Here is a 21,284-nt window from a genome sequence, read left to right on the forward strand (position 1 = left end):
AAAACATAGACTGTAGTTAAACATCACAACAATATTGAAAACAGGGGCGAAAGCTGCCAGTTGGTGAATGCTGGTAATTTTGAGGTGCAATGCAAAAAAAAAAAAAAAAAAAAAAAAAAAAAAAATTTTAAATTTTAATTATGCTGTTTTACATGAAGGGAACAGATATGGGAAAACAAACTTTTACTAAATATATAAACAACATAGGTTGGCTGTAAGTACAATTATTTGTTATTTCAAAGAGAAAATGAATTAGGGCAATGTTTGTCAGTGGAAATCAACCAAGATTTATTTATTTATTTTAACAACAACAACAACAACAACAACAACAATAATAATAATAATAATAATAATAATAATAATAATAATAATAATTCTCTATTATTATTATTATTATTATTATTATTATTATTATTATACATGTTTTCTGAAATAACACACAAATAGTATATGGGTTAAGAAAAAAAAGTTCATGATTCGTGAAAGAAATAGTATTAAAAAAGATTAATTTGCAACAATCTGTGCCTGAGGAGAGGTTTCACTTCAAAATCAAACTCTGAGAAAAGAAATTTGGAAATGACCAAATAGTGTTATATAATCTGACTAACTTGTGCTGCATTATGATGATATGGATGCAAAATTATGAAAATGAGACTCAAAATAATAACATTTGGCTATTTAATAGTAGTAAGAAATAACTAGCATTAATAGAAATTTAGGCTATTAACTAAGTCAAGAGATGAAATCATTATCCATGGTTTGAGGTTGTACTTATGTTATGTTTCTATAGGTTCAATGTATTGTGTTGTAATATGTACTTCACATGATTATTCTAATGTTCTCTTATGTCTGCTATTTTTCTTGAACAGCCTTCAGAAATGTCCAAGACAAATATTGGTCATATTATTTCAGTAATCTCCATTGTTCCTGTATGAGTTAATAATGCTTTACCATACACTTACAAAATCACAAAAGAGAAGACAGTGCTTATTTACTTCTCATTAACCTCACAAACAATCACTTACAAGGACCTAATAGTTGAGCCTGTAGGCAGTATAATTCCCTTTGTTTTAATTATGCTAATTCTGACACTTTGAACTTTACTACAATGTTTGTTTTACCTCAAGTCCACTTTTTTGGGGGGAGGAGGACATTTTTCTGAGCAACGTTAACTTAGAGAAACACATAGCAACATTCGCGTTCTGTGTGAAGGCTTTCTAAAGGGAGGATTTGAGGGAATTATCCATTTCTCGCAACATTATCAGATACATCCAACCCCCCTATAACAATGCCACTGTGTGCATCCCCCTGCAGCCTGGACACCCACCCCCTCCGACACCCACATGTGAGATGCTGTTGTGTTGTCTTGTCCCCCCACAGCTGGAGCATCTCGCTGTCCACCCCTCCACCCCTCTGCTTTTCCTCCATTCAACCAAAACAACGCCTCCGTTCTTCCAGCCACACTATGCAGATTGTTTTAGAGGACAAGCGAGAAAGAGAAACAGACAGAGGCTGCAGAGGACAATGAAACAGCTGGATATTCTAAAGCAGTTCATTTTGCTATTCTGTATTTCTTATCTCATAGAGACGAGCAACTGTAAGCATGAGCAGAAGTAAATTGTGTGTTACTCCTGATGTGTTTGGTTCTACGCTCTTTTATCTAAGGCATATCAAGGTTCTCCTTTGCACAGCTACTTTTATGGTTTGGTTTAGGACAAGACAGATAATAATGTACAAACCAAACAAAATATTGTGCAGAAATCCATGGTTGCTGACAGGGCAATTAGTTGTGTGGTCCAATGCCGCAAGAAGACAGCCAACATTAGTAAAAAAAAATTTAAAAAAAGCCAAGAGAAGTCTAATTTGAACTTTGCCACAAGCCATGTAAACCTGGGTAACACATGGACATGCTTTTCTTCAGCAGGGACGAAAAGAATATTTGAGATTCTGGTGAAACAAACCTTCAAAAGGCTGTAGCCAAAGGTTGTTTTACAAAATAAAATACATTGAACTTCGTGTCATGTGGTAACATGACAAAAACGTGAAAAAGGCAACATAGCAGACAAGTAGAAGAAAGTGATTTTACTGTGTCTTTTGCACGACACAGTAAAGATTAATCGATTCCAGCTCAGTTTCAATGTTCGCACTTACTCTCTTTTAGATTTAATGAAAATTATATATTGACCTTGAGGGAGAATTGAGCTGAATAAATTAATATATTTGGTAAAATGGCTGGTATTTCCAGTTATACTCAGTTTATATTGTGGATAAAGTTAAATGATCTTTAGAGAAATTATCAGTTTTTATTATCATATTTTTCTAATTATTGTTGTTGCTTTGTGTTTTTTTCTTGTGCACTCTGAAGTAAAATGGCTTTGAATGTTTTTAACATCAAATTAATACTCAAATAAGCAGATTCACTGGATGTATTACCACAAATGTAATTTTCATATGAACTGTTATTTTCAACAACTTTGAATATTACTGGAAAGTTAATCAATTTCAATAACTCAATAAGTGAAACACATTATATAGGTTCATTACACATAGCGTGATTATGTTAGCCAACCTTTATTTCTGTTATTTTCCGCTCATACTGAAAATGACATTTTAAGATTAGAATACCACAGTTTACCATTAAAAAGACATGAAAAGTGTGCTTAGTATTCTTAAATGTTATTATTTAAATCTTAAAGCACATTTAATCTGATAATGAGGCTCGTAGATGTCAGATTTTGTGAATGCATGGTTATTTCAGTTTTATTTAGAGAAAGTGTCTTCATGTTGTAGTACGTCCTCCAGCCAGCAGATGGAGACGTATTTGTTTTGAATGTTCGAGGAGGAAAATCAAAATGGCGATTCCAGGACCAGGTAGGTGGACGCGTTGCTATGGTTATAGACCGTTCTCATGCGTAAACTTTATCAAAATGAATATAATGTACCTAAATAGGTTGTTGTTGTGCCTGTTTTGCTTCACTTTGACGTGTCTACTTTAATTTACAGGAATGTCTGCGGGTTCGGTATCCTTTTTAAAGTTGTTAAAGAGATACACATCGAAAATAATGAACACACCTTGTCCAGCCTGATATTTGGAAGAGACAGTAATACTTAACTCTGCCTCCAGCTGTCCTCTGTTACCCTGCAGCTGCTGCTGAACCTGACGAGCATCTATTTCGTCTTCTATTTCCTCTTCACTCTCAGCCTAATCATCAAAAAGAGTCCGTGATGCCATGTGTTACTCTTTTACATTTCTATCCCAGCACGTGTTTTATATAACTACTGACAGTTACTATCATTTGCTCATGTTAGGCTTGGAGTTGCCGTATCCTTCTGATGCGTTGACAAATGATGTTGGTCTACTGGTCCTCTTTGCTGCTCTGGAGTTTCTGCATTTCTATTGGGGTGAGGAAAAACGCTCACACTTTGCACACTGAGACACTTTTACATACTTATAATGCAGCGTGTTAATAAGATTTTTGAAACTCACTGGATGACTCCACTGTAGGTGCGAGGGGCAATCTGACGGAGAGTGACAGCTATATGTTTGGGAACCTCATTATGACAGTAGCAACCATCTTATTGGCGGTGTACTTCCTGGTGTGGCAGACCTACGTCATGAGAGCGGACGTGATAATCAGCAGTGTGTTGATCACTGTCTATGGTGCAGATGGAGTCCTTGCTTTAAGCACCCTGGCCAAATTTAGGAGGTTGGTTTCAATAATAGACATTTTTAGCCTCTAGTGTCGCTTTCTTTTGTTATTTTACAGCACTGATTCCTTAAGAGAGGAAAACGTTATGGGAATTACAATAATCGGTTGTTAACATGCGGTAACATCTTTGACCAAACTCACCCACCATGTCAATTCAACCAGAGATTGGCAGCTAAAACTTTAGATCTTGTTAATATATAGTTTAAAGAATTAAAGACAGGTTGGTGATTATGTGTGTTTTTAGCTACTAATGAGAAGTGTGACTTAATCTGAGAAGACAATGTATCATTAAATTGACCTTTGTTTTGTCCTGCACTCTCATAAAAAGACACATGTCCCACACTGTGTCTTGGTAAACACAGTGGTAAACGTGGTAAACTTGATCTAGAACTGCCTCTGGTTGACAATGTTTTATTTTACGCTCTTATATGAGATTTACTGATGTGTTACATATTGGTGTTGCAGGTAAAATGCTAAGGTTACACAAGTCACTCTTTTGAGATCTGGTTTAAAATCTTTAGAATTTATTCTGTCAGAAATTTAAACTAAACTTCAGAAATCAGTACAAGTAAAGACAACTGTGCAAGTTCTGTTTATTACCAGAAATAAAAGACAGTCTGGCAAATTATAATATCTGGTGTCAAACGTTAGACAAAACAGTTCTTTATCTGATATTGACACCAGGACTCAATTTATGGTGATTGACGAGATATCCTGACGTAATCAACATCTCATATGGTTGTTTTGAATGACCTGACAACAGTGAGCTTTTCTTTGTTTCTCAGGCTATTGTTCGGGTATGGCTCCTTTAAGACACGCCTGCATTATTGATATGGCTATCATTTATCCGAGTGACACATATACCTGATAGAGTGTCAGCACATTCTTAGTTTTTTTCCTTCTGAAATAAATTTTAAATCATGTTGGGGCTGAAGAGATGGATCCAAAAGTGTTGCTGAATAGTTCTGTTGTTTACAGTGTGGATTGTTTAGATAATGCATTGTTTTTTACCTTATAGGTAAAAGCATAATTCATTGATATAAGTGGTTTTAATGACATCTTTTTTCTTTCTTGTTTCAGAGAGTATTTGTGAAGAAGACTTCACCACCATATATCCTGCAGCAAATAGGAAGTTAATATTTCACAGATAGAAAACAAGATTTATGAAATGAATGTGTTTTTTGGACAGTTTGAGTGTTTTTATTGTAATTTCTTTTTTTTTTATTAAACTTTTGTTCTTTTTTAATTATTTCATTCTTGCAGGCTAAGTATGAAAAAATGTACTAAATATGACTTAATGACTAATTAATTGTAAGTATTTATGTAGCTGGAAGTGGAACAAAAGTAATAGAAATGTTGGTTGTGTTCAAGTCAAACCCAGGGTTTCTGATCAGTCAGGAAAAGTCAAAAGTCTGATTGAAATTATTTCTGGGTCTGGATAAATGTTGAAACAGGAGAGAATATAGAAAATATTTGCATTTTCACATTTCATTCATTATCCCAATGTCTAAATGTCTGTTCATCCATCCATCTAATCATTCATCTCCCTTTCTCTCCCTGTTTCCAGTCTCTTGGTCTGTGGGTTCAATATTTACACACTGACCACTGTAGAAATATCTGCTATAAAGTCACAACAATCTTTGGTTGTTGTGAATAAAAAAAAATCTGTAGAAATCCTGTAACTTGGATCCCTCCTTAGTTTCCATGCATTACCTAGTTTGTCCAGCAGAGGGCAGTATAGTTTTAAAATGTAATAAAATGGAAGATTTTTAGTACTTAGTTTCTTTTTTTATTACAATGCTTGTTTTTAGTGTTTGAATGAGGTTTGGCCAAACAATGTGAAACAGTCTGAACTTATGCACAGCAATAACAGCCTAAATCCAAAACAGTATTGTGAGATAACGTAACATGGCCCAGTAATATGAAATAACAAATAATAGCCCTAGTGTTTTCACCCTGTGTCCTCTACAACGCCTTCCTGGCTGCATTTAACGTCTACCTCATTTTCAGTGTTTGTCCTTTATGGCTCCACTTTCCTCAAACAGATTTCTCAATACTGACAGCTGAGGTTAATGATCAAACCCAGTGACAAGGTTCCTAAAGTAACCACCTTCCAAACAAATCACATATCAGAGTGCTTGTGGTTGAGCAACAGGTGAGCACAGATAAACACTGACTGTAGGTCGGCCACGCTGTACATCTGTCCTTGATGCCCCAAGAGGTGCCTTTTTCTTCTGGCTTTCAGTTTAAGCACTATGACTGCTTGTTCATGTAATTTGCACTGCATAAGAACAGCATTGTGTGGATGAATTTCTTTGGAGGGACCAAAGAGAGGTCATTGTTAGCTAGTGATACTGGAACCTGGGCAGCGATCCATGCAATTACCCTCAGGAATCCAGCCAGTTTAGACCAGTCTCTGCTTAGTGTACAAAAGAAGCCTCTGAATAATAAAACAATGCAACACATTTCTGAAGTGATTTTACTTATTTGTTTGTTTAATATTTTCTGTTGCTATGTAAAAGTTTAACATTTCATTGTGGATGTATTTTTAACTTATCACTTCTAGTTAATCTCCTTCTTTTTCTTCCCTTTTACTCCACAGCTTCAACACTGACACAGTTGGTGTCAGTGGTTTTATCTTACTTGAATTACTGGGCAGTGATTTGAAATAAACATACATATGTTAAAAATATCACGTTAAAACGACACTTTTGCGACAACATATGATGCACAATAATAAGTGATATTTTGGTCGTTAAACAATTACATTTTAGTTGTGTGTAATATACATATAAGTATAAATATCTATGGTTAGTCTGTATATAGCAATAATATAAATGATTAGCTAATTATATAGGTATTTACCATTATAGACATGTGGATGATATAGATGTAGGATGAGCTAAACAGTGATAATACTTAATACGCATTTCCTTCCTCTAACTCCTTTTGAAATTAAATAGAATTCAATTTCTATTCTGCTTTTTTTTAAATTAAATTATCTATTAAGCCTGCAATGCATAGTTTTATTGTATGCTTGATTTTATTTAGTGTAATAACCTTGTTTGAAATAAAGGTCTGCAGATGAACCTGCGTAATTAAATTAATTTAATTACAAATACTTATTTTCCATTATATACTATACTTGTTTTCCAGTTAAAGTGAAAGAAAGAAAGAAAAAAAACTATCGTTTTTATATAAAAAGGGGGAACTCCCTATTATGTCAACAGAAATTCTTACAATCAAATCGTGAGACAAGAAGGGTTGGAACCGCCCTCAATTCAACACATGCAGGAAATAAAGTACACAGTTTTTGTTTATCAAAGAGGAAAAATGTCTTTAAAGTGACTGCAGTAAATTTCTAGACAAATTAACCTCTAAACAACCAGCAAAGCGAGGTCTGAGGTTAGCCCCGCCCCCTTTGGGTTGAGTTACCTGCTCAGTCACCATCTCTCACCTGTACCGCCTCTCCTCCTTCAGTTGCTGTTTTCTTAGAAGTGACAGCTCGCAACAGGTGGTTCATTCGGAGCTGTCTTCGTTTTTCTTGCAAAACCAAAGCTCTTTGACTTCGACAGTTTCGACAGCCTTCCCTCCCCCCCTCTCCTCCCTGCGGAGTTACCTTTCTTTTTGCGGTTCTGCACAGAAGATTTTAGGATGGTCGGCTGACGTCGGAGGCGTTGTCTGAACCCACGTGTGTCAACTTAAACACCGAGTCTGCAAAACTTCTCCGTGAGTTGCTAAGGTGGTGACAAATGCACTGTTTGAAATCATAAACGTTATTTAGTGTGTTTGGTTTTCTTCTGAATTCACTGTGCCTTTTAAATGTTTATTAAAATCACCTGAAGGTTTAAATAAACCCTGTTGAGTCTTTAGGATACGGAATCTGTTGATGCTGTGCTTCTTCAATAGAAAATACGGTGAATGTTTAGGATAAACAGTTTTATCAAGATTCAAAGATGTGTGTATCAGCAGTGGCAGTTTTAAGAGTCACTACAATGAGAGACATTTTAAAAGCAGTAAAACTTGATTTGTTTCTGTTTTGTGTAAACAAACAATCAAAACAAAGTTTCTTCTTCTGCTTAGTTGATTAACAACTATAGTTGAACTCATTAGGAATCCCCAGTTGCAAAGGTGGACATTTTCTCCATCAACCTAGGCTTCAAAATCCAATATGGCTACAGAGATGGGTTAATTAAGATGTCCGTTTGAACTTTTGTCATTTTTTTAGTTTTATTAATTCCATTCACTGTACTGTCCATCTTCTGTTATGTCACTACAGAGCTTGAACGCCTAGCATGGCAAGAAAAAAACACTTACCCTTTAACAAAGTAGGGTAAGAACTTATTTAAAGTACTACAGGACTTTAGTACCACTAAAGGCAGCCATAAGGTATTATCAGTAACACTTTTACCACAGTCTAATAAGGGCTGATGTCCAGAACTTTTAGGCACACCCTTTCTTTAGAAAAAATGTGTCTGCACAAAATGCTCCAAGCAGTAATAAACTCTGGAATTGTGGATTAGGTCATAATTAATCTGAATTATGACATAATGTCCAACTAAGATCACCAACTATGATGAAGCATGATGATGAAGGACCATTGTTCACCTTTGCATATAAAACACACCAAGCATATAATTGAGCGATGATTAAAATAACTGACTATTTATCAAGTTTGGAATAAGGTGACTTTATTTATATTTTTAAGGGCCTTTTAAGGGAGCAACTTTAACTTTTTATGAACCATAATGGGTTAGAAATATATCCAAATTAACACAAAGCAATTCAGCACTTTTGGTTTTAGTCCAGAAAGACAGCTTCATAAAAAAAAAAAAAGATTGATAATAGTTTGATGATTTTAGTCTTATTAAATAACTCATCTGAAATAACTCAGTGTGAAATACATGTATATACATTTATATTTTTGAAAAAAAATTATATAATTTTAATTTTTTCAGTATTATTCAAATATTTCTTAGTTTTCATGCTGCAAGGCACCATGAAAAAGTTTGATTTGATACCATGGTTAGTTAAAGAGAGAGGCATCTGACTGGTTAAGATTCACTGGAACTCCTCTGTAGACCAATCGTCTGCAACTGCAGCAGTGCTAGTCCCGCCCCCTAATTCTGACAGGTGAAACAAAATTATGTTCTGCAATAACTGACTGACTGTAAAAATGCATCTGCTTTTTGGCTGATTTATTTAGCAAAATATATTTTAATACATTTTTGACTGTATCGTGGTATATTTCGTCTTTGTCTCAGATGTTTAAAATTTATTACAAATATAAATCATATATTCATTTTTTAAATGCTCACTTTTGAACCTCCATAGAGAATATGAAGTGCTTCTGCTATATTTGTTTTGTTTTGTTTTCAGAACACTGAAAGTGTCTATTTCATTCATATGTGATTATTTTGGAGTTGTAATATTTATCCGGCTCTGTTTTTCCAGCATTTCATCAGGATATTCAGTGTCATATTTAGTCTTAATTACAGCATTTAGTTCTGCGGTCAGAGGAAAGTGGTGTCGTGTGCTTTCACTCATTGTAAATACAACTACCCAGTGTCCAACACATTTTCCCGCACTGACGTGTGAATCATGGTGCTTTTAATGGGAAAATCATCAGCATTTACAACAGCCTGAGCTGATTTAGGCCTCAGATCAGATATGTGTTATCTCTTTCCAGATGCTTTTCAGGGTCCATGGGACAAAGTCCAGGTTGCTCATGTAAGAAGAAAATTAGATTTTGGTGGAGATTACACAAGTTATCGCTGTCAGTTGTTTCAGGTTCTGCTTTATGTTAAAGGTTGTTGTTAGCTCAGAAAATACAAGCTTCTTAAGAACACATGTTGTAAGTACTGACTTATTTTCCACTGCAATGATTTATTTAACATTGGTTAAGTTATGAAGTATATTTCTCAGAATTGAAATCCATATTATGAGGAGTTCATTGCCCTAGAATTATTACTTTGGTTTTAGCATAAAGCTCATGTTCTGCAGCTCTGTGCCACAGCCGTAAATATTGTAGAGTCTTTTAAAATGTTTGTCTAGACTCGATGCAAGCACTGTGAAGTTTTCTTAATCTTATTTCTACAAACAGCCTCATTTATCCACACCACCGACCCGTGACCTTTTTCTGTCTCGGCTTCCGTTGTTTTAAGCTAACATTTCTGCCTTTAGATTAGGGTTTTCAAAATAATCGATATTTTGATATAATCCATACAAGAATAATGAATTTTTCAAAGATACTCATTTGTATCCCAGTCAATATTAACTGACCCATTCGCATTTGCACAAGTTGTTGCACTTCTTCCAGCAACAATATCGGGCTCAACACATGGGGAGCGATGAACGATAGCAACAGGCGAAAGTCATCGCCATCCGATGTATCGATGTATCCGATGTATCGTATCGTGTTGAAACTCAACACATGGGACACGATGGCGACGGTAGCAATAGTGGCAGAAGTTGAACATCTATCATCTTTCATGTGTTATGTCCAAAAAATTGTGAGGTAGTGATTAATATTAATTTATTAATTGCTTACATATGTGTAGCCTGCATTTTCACGTCTAATCGTAAGAGCTTGAACATTGTGCATTCATAAGAAATAAATGGTATTATTTATAATCATTTCTTATTTTTAATGATAATAATAATTTATATAAATTATATCTATGTCATATGGATAACATATTTATTTATTAGTAAGTAATTCATTCCTAATTAGATGTTATATATTAGTTTTTGACACTAATTATCAACCAAAGGTGATTAATGTCACATTTTATCACCTGCTCACTCAAATAATTTGTCATTTTTGAAAGCTAGAAGATCATTGAATCTTTATTGCCTTATTACATAACAGTTTAAACTCAACCTCTTGATATAACTATAAGTAGATAAAGAGTAAAATTAGAAATACTGTAAAGTTCTGCTTATCTGGATTATAAGCCATTTTCTTTAGTATCTTGGTCATTCACAATGCCCTCCACACCCACTGGCACCTACTGCTATACATGTGCACACAAGATATGATTCGTTTTAATGTCTGTCTTTCCTTCCATGTGCCCTCCACACCTCTTTTCCTTTTTACAGTCTTTCTTCTCTCATGTCATTTCTTTCTTTATCTTGGGGTCCTTTCCAGTAATCATGCAGGACGTTGTACTTTGGAGGTAAAGCTGTCATTGCTCAGCAACAAGCAGATGCAGGTGCACAGATGGCCTCGGGCCCCTCCTGAACGCTGGCAGCAGGCCAGAGAGCCACGAACAATAGCAGGGAGAGGTGATGACCGGAGCGATAAGAGCAGGAAGAGCGGTCTGCAGCAGATTTCACTTATAGTAAAGTAAATACTCTTTGTCATGGCAGATTTAAGCAGTGGAGCTACACAGCAGGGGGGTCAAGCTGTAAAAAGTGTGGGTGTGAGCTTTCATTTTATTTCTCTGAGGATTTGAGAAGATTACTGCTTTAAGCTGTTTTTTATGATCTCCATGAAGAATGCTGTTTAAACACACCTCCAACTGTCACACAGGGTGTTTATGTCCTACCAACAGCTACAGTATGAGTTGTTCGGTATGGCAAACGTAAGATTCGCCACACGTTACGGCCGATCGATGTTAGAGAGTCGAACACAAGACCAGTTTCCTGCAGCCAACATCTGCTGGTGACACAGGATCCTAACCTCTTGCTACCCGTTAATAATACAAACAGAGCTGCTGCCTTACAGCAGGATGTGACTCTTTGGTGTTTAAAAGTCAAATAAGACGATTATTATCTACAGTCTTAACTGTTGCTCACCTTTCTCATTAACAAACGTTTATTAGGATTTAATAATGCAATAAAAGCAAAGACCTAATAGACCCCACTTCTGCTTTGTTGCACATATTATTGGGTTCAGCTGATTAGGCTGTTCACTCACAGGCCTGTGGACCTGGGGTTTGCTGTGTAACCTGTCTCTTCACGCGTTCACAGCTAAGCCAAAGGCCTGAGGCGGAAGGGCGTGGGAAGGTTTTGTTTTCTTCTTCTCTGCTCCTCCTCATCCTTCAGGTTTACGAGCCGGGCTCTGCTACACATTGCTTTGTGTTCTTAGAAGACGCGCTAATAATGCCAGACAACTAGTTTGTGTGTCTGGGTGTGAAAAATCCATCTAAATTAATGCGCTCTTCGTTATGCACGCATGGCCCTCAGTGGACTGGATCTAATTGCACAGAACGTATCAGCCTGCTGTTTGCTTTTGTCTCCCCCACCTGCAGCTGCAGAAGAACAAGGTGCACACCTCAACTTCAGATCTGACTTGATAAAACGCTTGGAGCTCATTAACATCATAATGTTAAGAACGTGTGAATAGACAGCGACCTGCCAAAGTATTCAACTTTTTCATACTTTCTTCACGATGCAATCACAGAGTTGAATATTTTTGGAATTTCTTGTGACACAACGCAGATTCTCATTGTAAAGAAGAATGAAACTTAGTTTAAGTGTATATTTTTTACTCGTGAAAATCTCAACTTTTTCACTAGCTGAGTGAAAAATCCTTTAATATTTTGATATTTAGCTGCATCCAACTGCTTCCAGAAGTCATACTGTGGATTAATGTTAAAATACATGGAAATACTGAAAAAAAATCTATTTTTGGTGGCTACAAAAGTATTTAGGCTGAGGCAGATATTCACCTTACAGCAAAGCCCCTAAGTATGAAGTGAGGGCTACTGTGGAAAAGTTTAAAACAAAGCATATTAATGTGTTTGAGTGGCCCAGTCAAAGGGCAGCCCTAAATCCAAATGAGACTTCAAATTGTTCACGAGTGTAATTTTTCTTCCACTTCATAGTTCTGCTCTACTTGTTACTCTGTCCCATTAAAATGCATTGAAGTTTGTGGTTGTAAAGTCACAAAATGAGAAAATGTTCAAAAGTTATAAATAGTTCTGCTAAGAAAACCTATTTCACATTAGACTGTATACAGTTTTATGCTACAGTATTTGTACAGTTGTCCATAAAACTTAAAAATATGCACACAAAAAAATTCTCACTGTGTTGTGCAGTTGTTACTCTAAGTCTTAGTCTGTTCCTTATAAAACCATAACATTCTGCGAAAATGTATTTTCCCCTCACAGATTTCATCAGTCACTACGTTTTGTCGCACTTGGATGTTTTAAATCATCAAACAAGCTCCAGTATTAGACATGGATATCATAAGTGGATACGTGGTTTTTAAATATCATTTAATTTTTAAAGGGTTTGCAAAAACTGGCCATGAGCCACTGCACCCATCATGCTTGTCTGTCAGCCAGGTGCTCGTTTTCTGAAATGGTGTCTTAGTTTTATGTCAAAAATCTTGGGGGCAATTTCGTGCCAAAGTTCTTTTTTTTTCCCCTTTTTGCTGAGCTTGCTTTTCTCCTTGGGATTAATGATGCTGTTGTTGCCTGGTTAATGATTGGCTCCTCAGCCTGTGTAAGTGAATTTGTAACCCTTCCCAGACTAATGGATGTAACTGACTTTGCTTTCCATTTGTTCTTGAATTTTCCTAGACTATATGGTGTGATGTGTTGCTGTCTGACATCTTTCAGTCTACTTCGTGTTGCCAAACAGGTCCTACTAAATGTTTCTGAATTTCACATGCCAGGCAGTTATTAGGTGTTAATTTTGGCTTTCCATAAAGCTGAAGCAAAATTCATTTTCTAATGACTTTTTTCACATTTGAGCTTTTCTCCCATAATTGAAAAACTGTTCTTTGCTTTACTCAGTATATCTCTGTAAGGGATGTATTAAACTTGGTTTGGACTGAAATATTTCCGTGTAAAAAACTGAAAATAGTTCACAGTTGTGTGTGTGTGTGTGTTTTTTATTAGTTTTTACCTTTATCCTGACTGTCCTCTTCTCTGCTTCTTCACCCAGGTGGATGCCTGAAATCATGAACTCCCCAGGACCTCTGTCGAGGGAAGCCAAGTGAGTTTCACACACTCCACACATTTCTGCTGCTTTCCTGTGGTTGTTTGCCTTTCTACGTGCAGACTGAGTCGAGTTGCGTTGGCTGCAGAGAATCACTAACCCAGTTTGTGGAAGGTAGTGTGGGTCAGGGACTTTGGGCACAGAGCCGCTCTGTTCAGAGTTGTTTGCTTTGCCTGGGCTCCCCCTCTGTTTCTCCTCCCTCTCTCCTGTTTCCACTCTCACTCTCTTTCTGTCCTCCAGTCCATATGCTTCACTCTGAATGTAGTCCAATCTGCTCCCTGTCCTATGTTTATCAGAAGCGTTTGAGGGTCTAATATTCAGGGAGAGAAGATGAAGGGCTTCCAGCGTAACCCCATCTCCTCCTTTTGTCATTACAGTGGAGTGGCCAGATCGGACAGCAAGCTCAGCGCCAAGGCCCTCTATGGTAAGCTTGTAGAGGTGTTTCTTTACTGTTGGCTTTTTTTTTCCCAAGATTGTCCTTTCACACACCTGTAGCCTGTGTCTTTGCTTACCTTTAACGCTGGATGTTGTCACAACAGGTTGCTGACAGCTAAAATCGTGTAATTTAGGGGGTCGCACACGTTTACCATTAAAAGAATAGTTCTTATAGAAACAAGACAACTTTATCTTGAATTTATTAACTCCTTACATCCTAGTTGCAAAGAGCATCGAAAATTGTAAACCTGTCAGATCTAGGTAGGAATAAAATTTTTCTATAGGAATAAAACGTTTTTCCATCCTCAGTTGTTATTAAACTCAAGCAAGTGGATTCTTCTTGTTGCCCTGGTTGAAAAATTGATTTATGATTTTGGGTTAGTTTTATGTTGTATGTAAAGACTATTGCTCTTCATTTTGTATTTTATTTGCCTATCTTAATCAATTCAAACATACTGCTTCTAACAGAATAAATCATGACTTGAAAATTTAAAGTGCCTTCGTAAAAGTGTTACTATTTGAGCCTCAGAGCCACAATTATTTACTTTCTGAGATGAAAGTGGGCACATTATATGGGCGCTAGTTCTGTAATTTATCTATTTTATTATTCACCGTCTAGCTAAGCAAATGATTATTGTCTGAACAACAATAAGCACAAAAAAGTTCCTTTACTTTTGTTGTCAAGATCTGCTATATTGTAAATACAGCACAGTCATTTTTCTAGTAATTTAAGCTAATCTGACTATTTACAAGCATCCTCTTCATACACTAACATAGCTTACCTACTTTCTCTCAACCAGTGTGAACAATTTTCAATTCAGTTTATTTACAGTTTCAAGACTGACAGGAATGGCGTAAAATGGGACTGATATCACTAAAAGGTTGCAGGTGCGCCGAAGAAGTGTATGTGGAGCGAATCCAAGCAAATCAAACTCTCATGAAAGATAATATTTCAATGCTAGCAATATGAATCAACTTGGAAAGAATAACTTGACACCTGCTACGTTTCAAAATCAGTCCCTTGTGCCAAAAGAAAGTCTTCCTTACAATTTTGAATCCTCCACACCTTTTGTTGCTGTAGATCCGCTCTGCCATGGACACAAATCATAATGTTGCACTTCCAATGCAAATGACTCCCATCAGGAAACCCAGAGGTCGCCATGTGCGACATGTAGCTGGGGTTGTATGACCTTACCACGCTGTCACAATCCCTCCCCAATTAAACACATGTGCATAATCGCTGTGAAAATAATTACCAATGTTTGTGCTGAACGAGCTTTTTTTTTTTTTTCCAATTGGTGACACCCATTTAGAAAATTAGGGCAAATGGGAGGGAAAGGATTCTTGAAGGAAACTGGACTTTCCGGCTCCCCATGTGGTACAGCAAGGATTAGCAATGGGATGCATTAGCTTCTGTGTGTCTTCTCATATGAACGGATGCATTCATGTTTTAGTGCATTCTTTAAATACAAGGGTGTGGCATGTAAGTGATTCATTTATATTTGTGCTGGCAAAAAAAAAAAAAAGAGATATTCTCTGACTGTTGCCATAGCTTACCTAAGGTTTGTTTTTTATAATGTGTGTTTAGCATTTCTCATCTTGTGAGGCCCATTTTTCCAACAAATATTACTTTGTGAAGACCCAAAGCCTAAACGACATAAAAAGAAGTGCTTTTTTTTTAGACAAGAAGGGGGGAATTGAGTCAAGCATATCACAATAATCAATAAATCAATTAATGATGAATTAAAATGAGTGTGAAATAGCAGTTTTGCATATCTTGCCTGTCTGAGCCTAATAATTAACATGTTTTAAAATGCTGTTTTGTTTTGCTGAGACTTCATAATCCATTTTATATGTTGTTTTAATTGTGTTGTTTATTTATTTTGGATTTTTAAAATGTCTAACTGTTCCAGTGACAAACGTTCTCTGGAAATTAAAGTTTTTGGTATTATGATATTATTGCCATATTAGTTGAAAATGGTCTCAAAACAACAATATTATCGTTTATCGCAATAATTTCTGGGACAATTAAAACGTCATCGTGACAGGCTTAAATTGAGCCAAGGTTAGGGTTAGGCTATAGAAATAAATGAAAAATAAATAGAAGTTGGTGCAAAGTCCTTGTGGAGATGGAAAAACATAATGTGTGTGTGAGAGGGAGTAAGAGCTAAAGTGCAGGGTGTGCCTGTTCTTAATGTGCGGCTGGAACAGGGTGGGGATACCCATGCATGGCAGGTGAATAAAAGGCACATTGAGCAGTGGAAAGGAAAAGGCAGACTCTCCATCTCATTCGCTTGTTGACCCTCCCTTCTTTGCTTGAGACATGAGCTCACTGGTCCCTGTCGGCACCTCCTTCTACAGAGAAAAATGTTCCAACGTGTCAAAGAGTCGCCTCAAATAGAAACAACACAAAGGTGCAACAGGGCAACGCTCTTTCATGGTTGCACACTTCTATATTTAGAACCGGCTCAAATAGCCGGAGACGGTGCTGAACGGCTGCAAAGTATCTTCAGAGTCTTTCTTGCTGCACCTGAAACACGGTTAAGCTATTTGTCTTTCAGATATCCACAGGGTGCAAGCAACCCACTGGTGATCTGTGCGACACCCTGCTGTACGTGTGATTAGTTGTTGTTTTCTTGCTCCGCTCCAACTGAGCAACAGATGGTCACCGCCGCCATCAGAGGGAGGATCGCCTGTCCTCCCTTTGCTCAGATGATATTGTGGACTGTCTATCTGTAACAGACCTGGATGAAGTGTTTAATAAACATGCAGCAGTGTAATCTCACATATGCAAACTCCCCCCCATAACTCAAACAGTGCAGTAGACAAGTGATGCAAATCAGATCAGGTCCTTCTGCCTGATCTGTTATCAGCTTCTGTGGCCTGAAGCAGAAAGTGAGAACATCAGACTAATCGTTGCTCTGCTTTGGACTAAAACACTCAGACAACAACCTAAGCTTTTCTGGACAATGTCTCTGACAGGTGAGGTCTCTAACTGAAAGGTTTGACTCTTCTGATTCCCGTATTTACTTTTACTTTTTGGATGTTGATGGTGACGCTTTCAGGTGAGGTATCTTTGTGAATGCAGATGTAAAGGAGGGAACCAAGAAATCGGCTGGCGGCTGGAAACTGCCTTCTTCTACATTTGGCCTTGAACTGCAATTTTTGTGATTTTACTGAGTTACGAAGGCTTAGAAGTCAAAGGAAGCAGAAAGTCAGACAACTGTGTAAATTAAATTTGTATTTACTATGAGCTTTCAACTTCTGTCAGTCATGAAACATGCTGGATTAGAACACCTCAGAGTTAAGGTAAATCTATTATATGCAGTCTGGAGGGGAAACACACAGGCACAGCAGTTTTGGTCATTTTAGTAGATCTAATTGTGCTAACATAAGATGCCAAAAGCGATTTTTATCCACTTTTTGTAGTAATTTTAAAATATCCAAAATCATGTTTTACAACTTCTTTCTCATGCACAAAGTGTGACATCACACTACTACAAATAATTATTGATCGCTCATGACAGGAAGGCTGTAAAAAAAGATCAGTTGCTAAGGCTGGTTTCAGTGGCCAAAATTGACCGATCAAAACTTTATAAAACCAGAGATCAGAAATTAGCTACAAAGTTTGAATTTGTGCATTTATCCCTAAACATTAAAGAAATGATTTTGTAAAAATCAAATGTCAGCTTACTGTATCATTTATCTGTTTTGTTTGTTGCAGCAGAAGTAATTGTGTTTTCATAAATCTAACTAAATAAGCATTTAGCTCTGAAAGCAGTGCCGGTTTTGTAAGGATCGGATTGCTTGAGGTGAAATATCAAACTCCGTGGTGTTTAAGTGATTGTCCGATGGATCTGGGTCACGTAAGAGGCTGATAATCTGCCAGGGTGCTGTGTTTTTATCACCGACCATTGACTCTGGAGAGTTCTGCAGATCGGCCCATCTGCCGACTAAGTGGCTCTTATTGCACTAGGTGGCAGGGCTGTGAATTGATTGGAATTAATGTCGGTCATTAATAAGACATTAGTCGAGCTCGGCTTTCAGAGTGACACCTGACGCTTTTGTTTCACCTGCGGAGAGCCAAGCAGGAAGGAAATGGAGGGAACAGGGAAGGCAATCGGTTGCATCATTTGGACGGTATAAAGTCGTCCGCTTTTTAAATCTGTACTCAATGTTATGCTCGAGCTCCATGAAGAGCTCTTTGTCACGATGGTAAAAAGGGTAAATATTGGAATTTACTCACTGAGCCTTGACATATATTTTCTTGTGTTCTGCAAACAACAGGACTTTTGTGCTGCAGTCAACATAAAGTGAACAATAGGAAATGTATCTCTATGAAGACAAAACCCGGTGTGACATCAGAATGTTGACTCTGGTAGATGGAACATGGAAATTTAGAGATGAAAGCTATTGCCAGAGTTTATAGGAACATGTCTTAATTGTTGCCTTTTATAATATTCACCTTCTAAACGGGTCCAATCACTTTGGTGCTCTCATTTAAAACCAACTAAGCTTCTGTGAGGACATCTGGCGCTTGCATGTGGACATTAATAACTGCGGAGATTAATGTGTTCTTGTTTTATTCTGGCTTTTAGAAGTTGTAAAATGTTTTTGCTTTGGGAAAAAAAAAATCTACAGGTTTAAAGATTCAATGGTTTCAATTTTAAAACAACAACAACAAAAAAGGAGAAAACAACCATAAAAGATTTTGCTGTAAACGTTTCAAAAACAGTTTTATATAACAAGTGGAGTCCACCTCCTGTCTGATTTAATGTCCACTCAGTTCTGTGGACGCCTCAGAGGTTTGCTGGAGATTGTTGGTGAACAAAAAGAATTATTAGGATTAGAAAATGAAGCAAAAACAGGTCAGATTGATGGATTTAATTAAGGATAATCATCAAAGAGGACCTGCTTGAGGCTGCAATAGACTTGAGACTGTGGTGGAGGTTCACCTTCCAGCAGGACAACGACCCTAAGCTAAAACAACTAAAACCACAGTGATTAGATCAAAGCTTGTATTAGAACGCTCCAGTCAAAGTCCAGTTTAAATCCAGCTGACAATCAGTGGCAAGACCTAAAAAAATGATGCCCACACACACTTTTCATCAAATCTGACTGAGCAGTCTTGATGCGCAAAGCTTGTAAAAACATGTTGCAGTGGTTACAGTGAAGGTGGCTTTCCAAAGTATTGACTAAAAGAAGCTCAATGCAAAAGCAAGTCCTATTTTCAGACTTTTGGCTACTCTTTTATGTATATATATTCTATTTTATTTCACAATTACACTTTGCATTAGTCTTATCACATAAAAACCCTAAAAGTTTGGTCTCAGGCGGTTTGAGATGTCTGAATAGTTTTGCAAGACACTGTAAGACTTTTAAAGGAACTGCAATACAAAATCAACAACATAGATGAGGTTGTGTGGTACAAACTGTTCATGCAGCTTCCTGTAAACAACCTGGAGAAACACCTTTATCACCTGACTCCATTGTCATCCTTAGGACCTGATAAGTCCCTTTCTGTGCTGTGTTTTATAGTCTTTTATTTACGTGAATCTCCTATGAGACCATGTGTAGCAGCTGCAGGTCATTGAACCACCTTGATTGTTTTCTTCTATTACCTATTTATAATGTTGTGCCCTTTGTCGATAATTTATTATGCTACTACTGAATATGATTGATAAACTTTTGTTCTGGCATCAAGACACTTTCAACATTTAGCTTTTGGGCCACTTGCGTCTGATCTCCATATTTGAACATGCTGCAGTGAGAGTCTGTGATCAGCTGGAAATATTGATTAGGTTATGTAAACCTGATCTGTGATAGATTTTATAGAGATCGATTTATTCATGGAGTCCCTGTTAATATAAATTCAGTTTTTCAGACTGTCCTGTTAAAGAAACTTAACGTTTACAAAGATCGCCAGAGTTTGAGATTTCCCTTTTATAACTTTCTAAGTTCCATTTTTGAACATCTTAAATGTTTTTGTCTTGTGAAGAATCATTCTTATTGTAGGGACTCAGGCCCATTCTTTAGCTGGTCTCAGATATAGTCAGATTTTATTAACTAGTGGGTAAAGCGCCAGAGAGGAGGAACTGATCCTGGTGCCGTCATTGATCTTTGTACCTCTAATAAATCTGGACTTACGAGTCCAGCCCTGGCTGTTCCGTGCCAACTCTGACTACATTATGAAATGTGGGAGGGGAATTCAAGATACACGCAACCCTACGATATAAGATTTAAGATTAAAGATTAACTTATTTAGGGGTGGCATACGGTGTAGAGGGAGGCCTTCAGTCCTCGATTGAGGTTTGTTTTCCCAGACCTTTGCTGCATTCCCCCTTTCACTCTCTGCCCATTTCCTGTGTAATCTATTGGAAATGAAGACCACTGGTATCAGAATAGTAAGACAAAGTACTCATTTGGTGCCTTTGTGGCCATTTTATTTACATGGGCTTATGTATTCTTTAATCTGACACATTTTACAAAAAGTTTAATTTTACAAAAAGTTAAAATCAAAGTATTTTGACATGGTTTTTGTTTTGCTTCTGCACAAAAAACATTTATCTAATAAACAATCTAAAGTAATTGCCTTGCTAAGTGGGTCATAGACCTGAATCATTAGCAGAGTTGTTGGCTGTGAGGTCATATGGTAAAAAGCTGTCATTTCCTTATTTGCTGTGTGCTCTTCAAGCTCACGCATTACTTTTCCCCTTCGTCTCGTCTCACTACCGAAACGCCAACATGTGGACTTACGGTCAGAGCTGGTTTTTGATGGACAGATCTACTTTACAATGGCTTTTTGTCTCCATAGAATAATTTTTTGTCTTTTTTGTTACCCACAGAGCAGCGGAAAAAATACTCCAATTCAAATTTCATCATGCAAGAGACGTCGCAGTACCACGTTGAGGTAAAGCCTTTGTTTTATGATTCGATATAAGAGTTTGAAATTACAAAAAAATAAAATAAAATGAAAGAGTTTCCTACGTTTTTGATTCTCGGTCACAGTTGTTATTAAAAGGTTTATAGGGAATTAAAAAAAAGTAAATTTTATATTTATTTAGATTTGACAACCTCTGTACTGCATACATTTTTTGTAATCTTTCAAAGCGTTCTGAAGTTGCTGTGTAATAGAACGACTATAGATTGTCTCTCCATGAGACAATGTGTGGTAAAGAGTTCATGACA

General features: G+C 36.8%; 2 protein-coding genes across 5 annotated transcripts in view; both read left to right on the forward strand.

Annotated features, from left to right (window-relative positions):
* The first annotated feature begins 2,891 nt into the window (after positions 1–2,891).
* LOC106955831 (transmembrane protein 80-like) lies at positions 2,892–6,175 on the forward strand. Its single transcript, XM_015046257.1, has 5 exons — positions 2,892–3,020; positions 3,125–3,218; positions 3,310–3,402; positions 3,506–3,707; positions 4,791–6,175. Exons 1-5 carry the CDS (start codon positions 3,006–3,008, stop codon positions 4,801–4,803), a joined length of 417 nt encoding a protein of 138 aa, XP_014901743.1. The 5' UTR covers positions 2,892–3,005; the 3' UTR covers positions 4,804–6,175.
* Positions 6,176–7,153: 978 nt separating this feature from the next.
* Positions 7,154–21,284, forward strand: part of eps8l2 (EPS8 signaling adaptor L2) — a 29,919-nt gene continuing 15,788 nt past the window's right edge. The window contains exons 1-4 of one of the 4 annotated variants that reach the window (XM_015046250.1): positions 7,154–7,452; positions 13,608–13,658; positions 14,039–14,085; positions 20,942–21,006. In XM_015046250.1, the coding sequence (XP_014901736.1) occupies positions 13,612–13,658; positions 14,039–14,085; positions 20,942–21,006 (159 nt within the window). In that variant the 5' untranslated portion in view covers positions 7,154–7,452; positions 13,608–13,611. Of the gene's footprint in view, positions 7,453–13,607; positions 13,659–14,038; positions 14,086–16,947; positions 17,079–20,777; positions 20,854–20,941; positions 21,007–21,284 lie in introns of those variants that run through there. The other 3 variants (XM_015046249.1, XM_015046252.1, XM_015046253.1) reach the window with 3 other exon arrangements.

Source organism: Poecilia latipinna, unplaced genomic scaffold, assembly GCF_001443285.1.
Source record: "Poecilia latipinna isolate Pla-1442-1.1 unplaced genomic scaffold, P_latipinna-1.0 Scaffold770, whole genome shotgun sequence".
Taxonomy (NCBI): Eukaryota; Metazoa; Chordata; class Actinopteri; order Cyprinodontiformes; family Poeciliidae; genus Poecilia; species Poecilia latipinna.

Excerpts from the sequence above, each read along its gene's own strand:
- LOC106955831 (XM_015046257.1), top strand. Across the intron at positions 3,219-3,309 it reads CAGCCTAATCATCAAAAAGA|GCTTGGAGTTGCCGTATCCT; the intron begins GTCCGTGATGCC and ends TGCTCATGTTAG. Across the intron at positions 3,403-3,505 it reads GTTTCTGCATTTCTATTGGG|GTGCGAGGGGCAATCTGACG; the intron begins GTGAGGAAAAAC and ends ACTCCACTGTAG.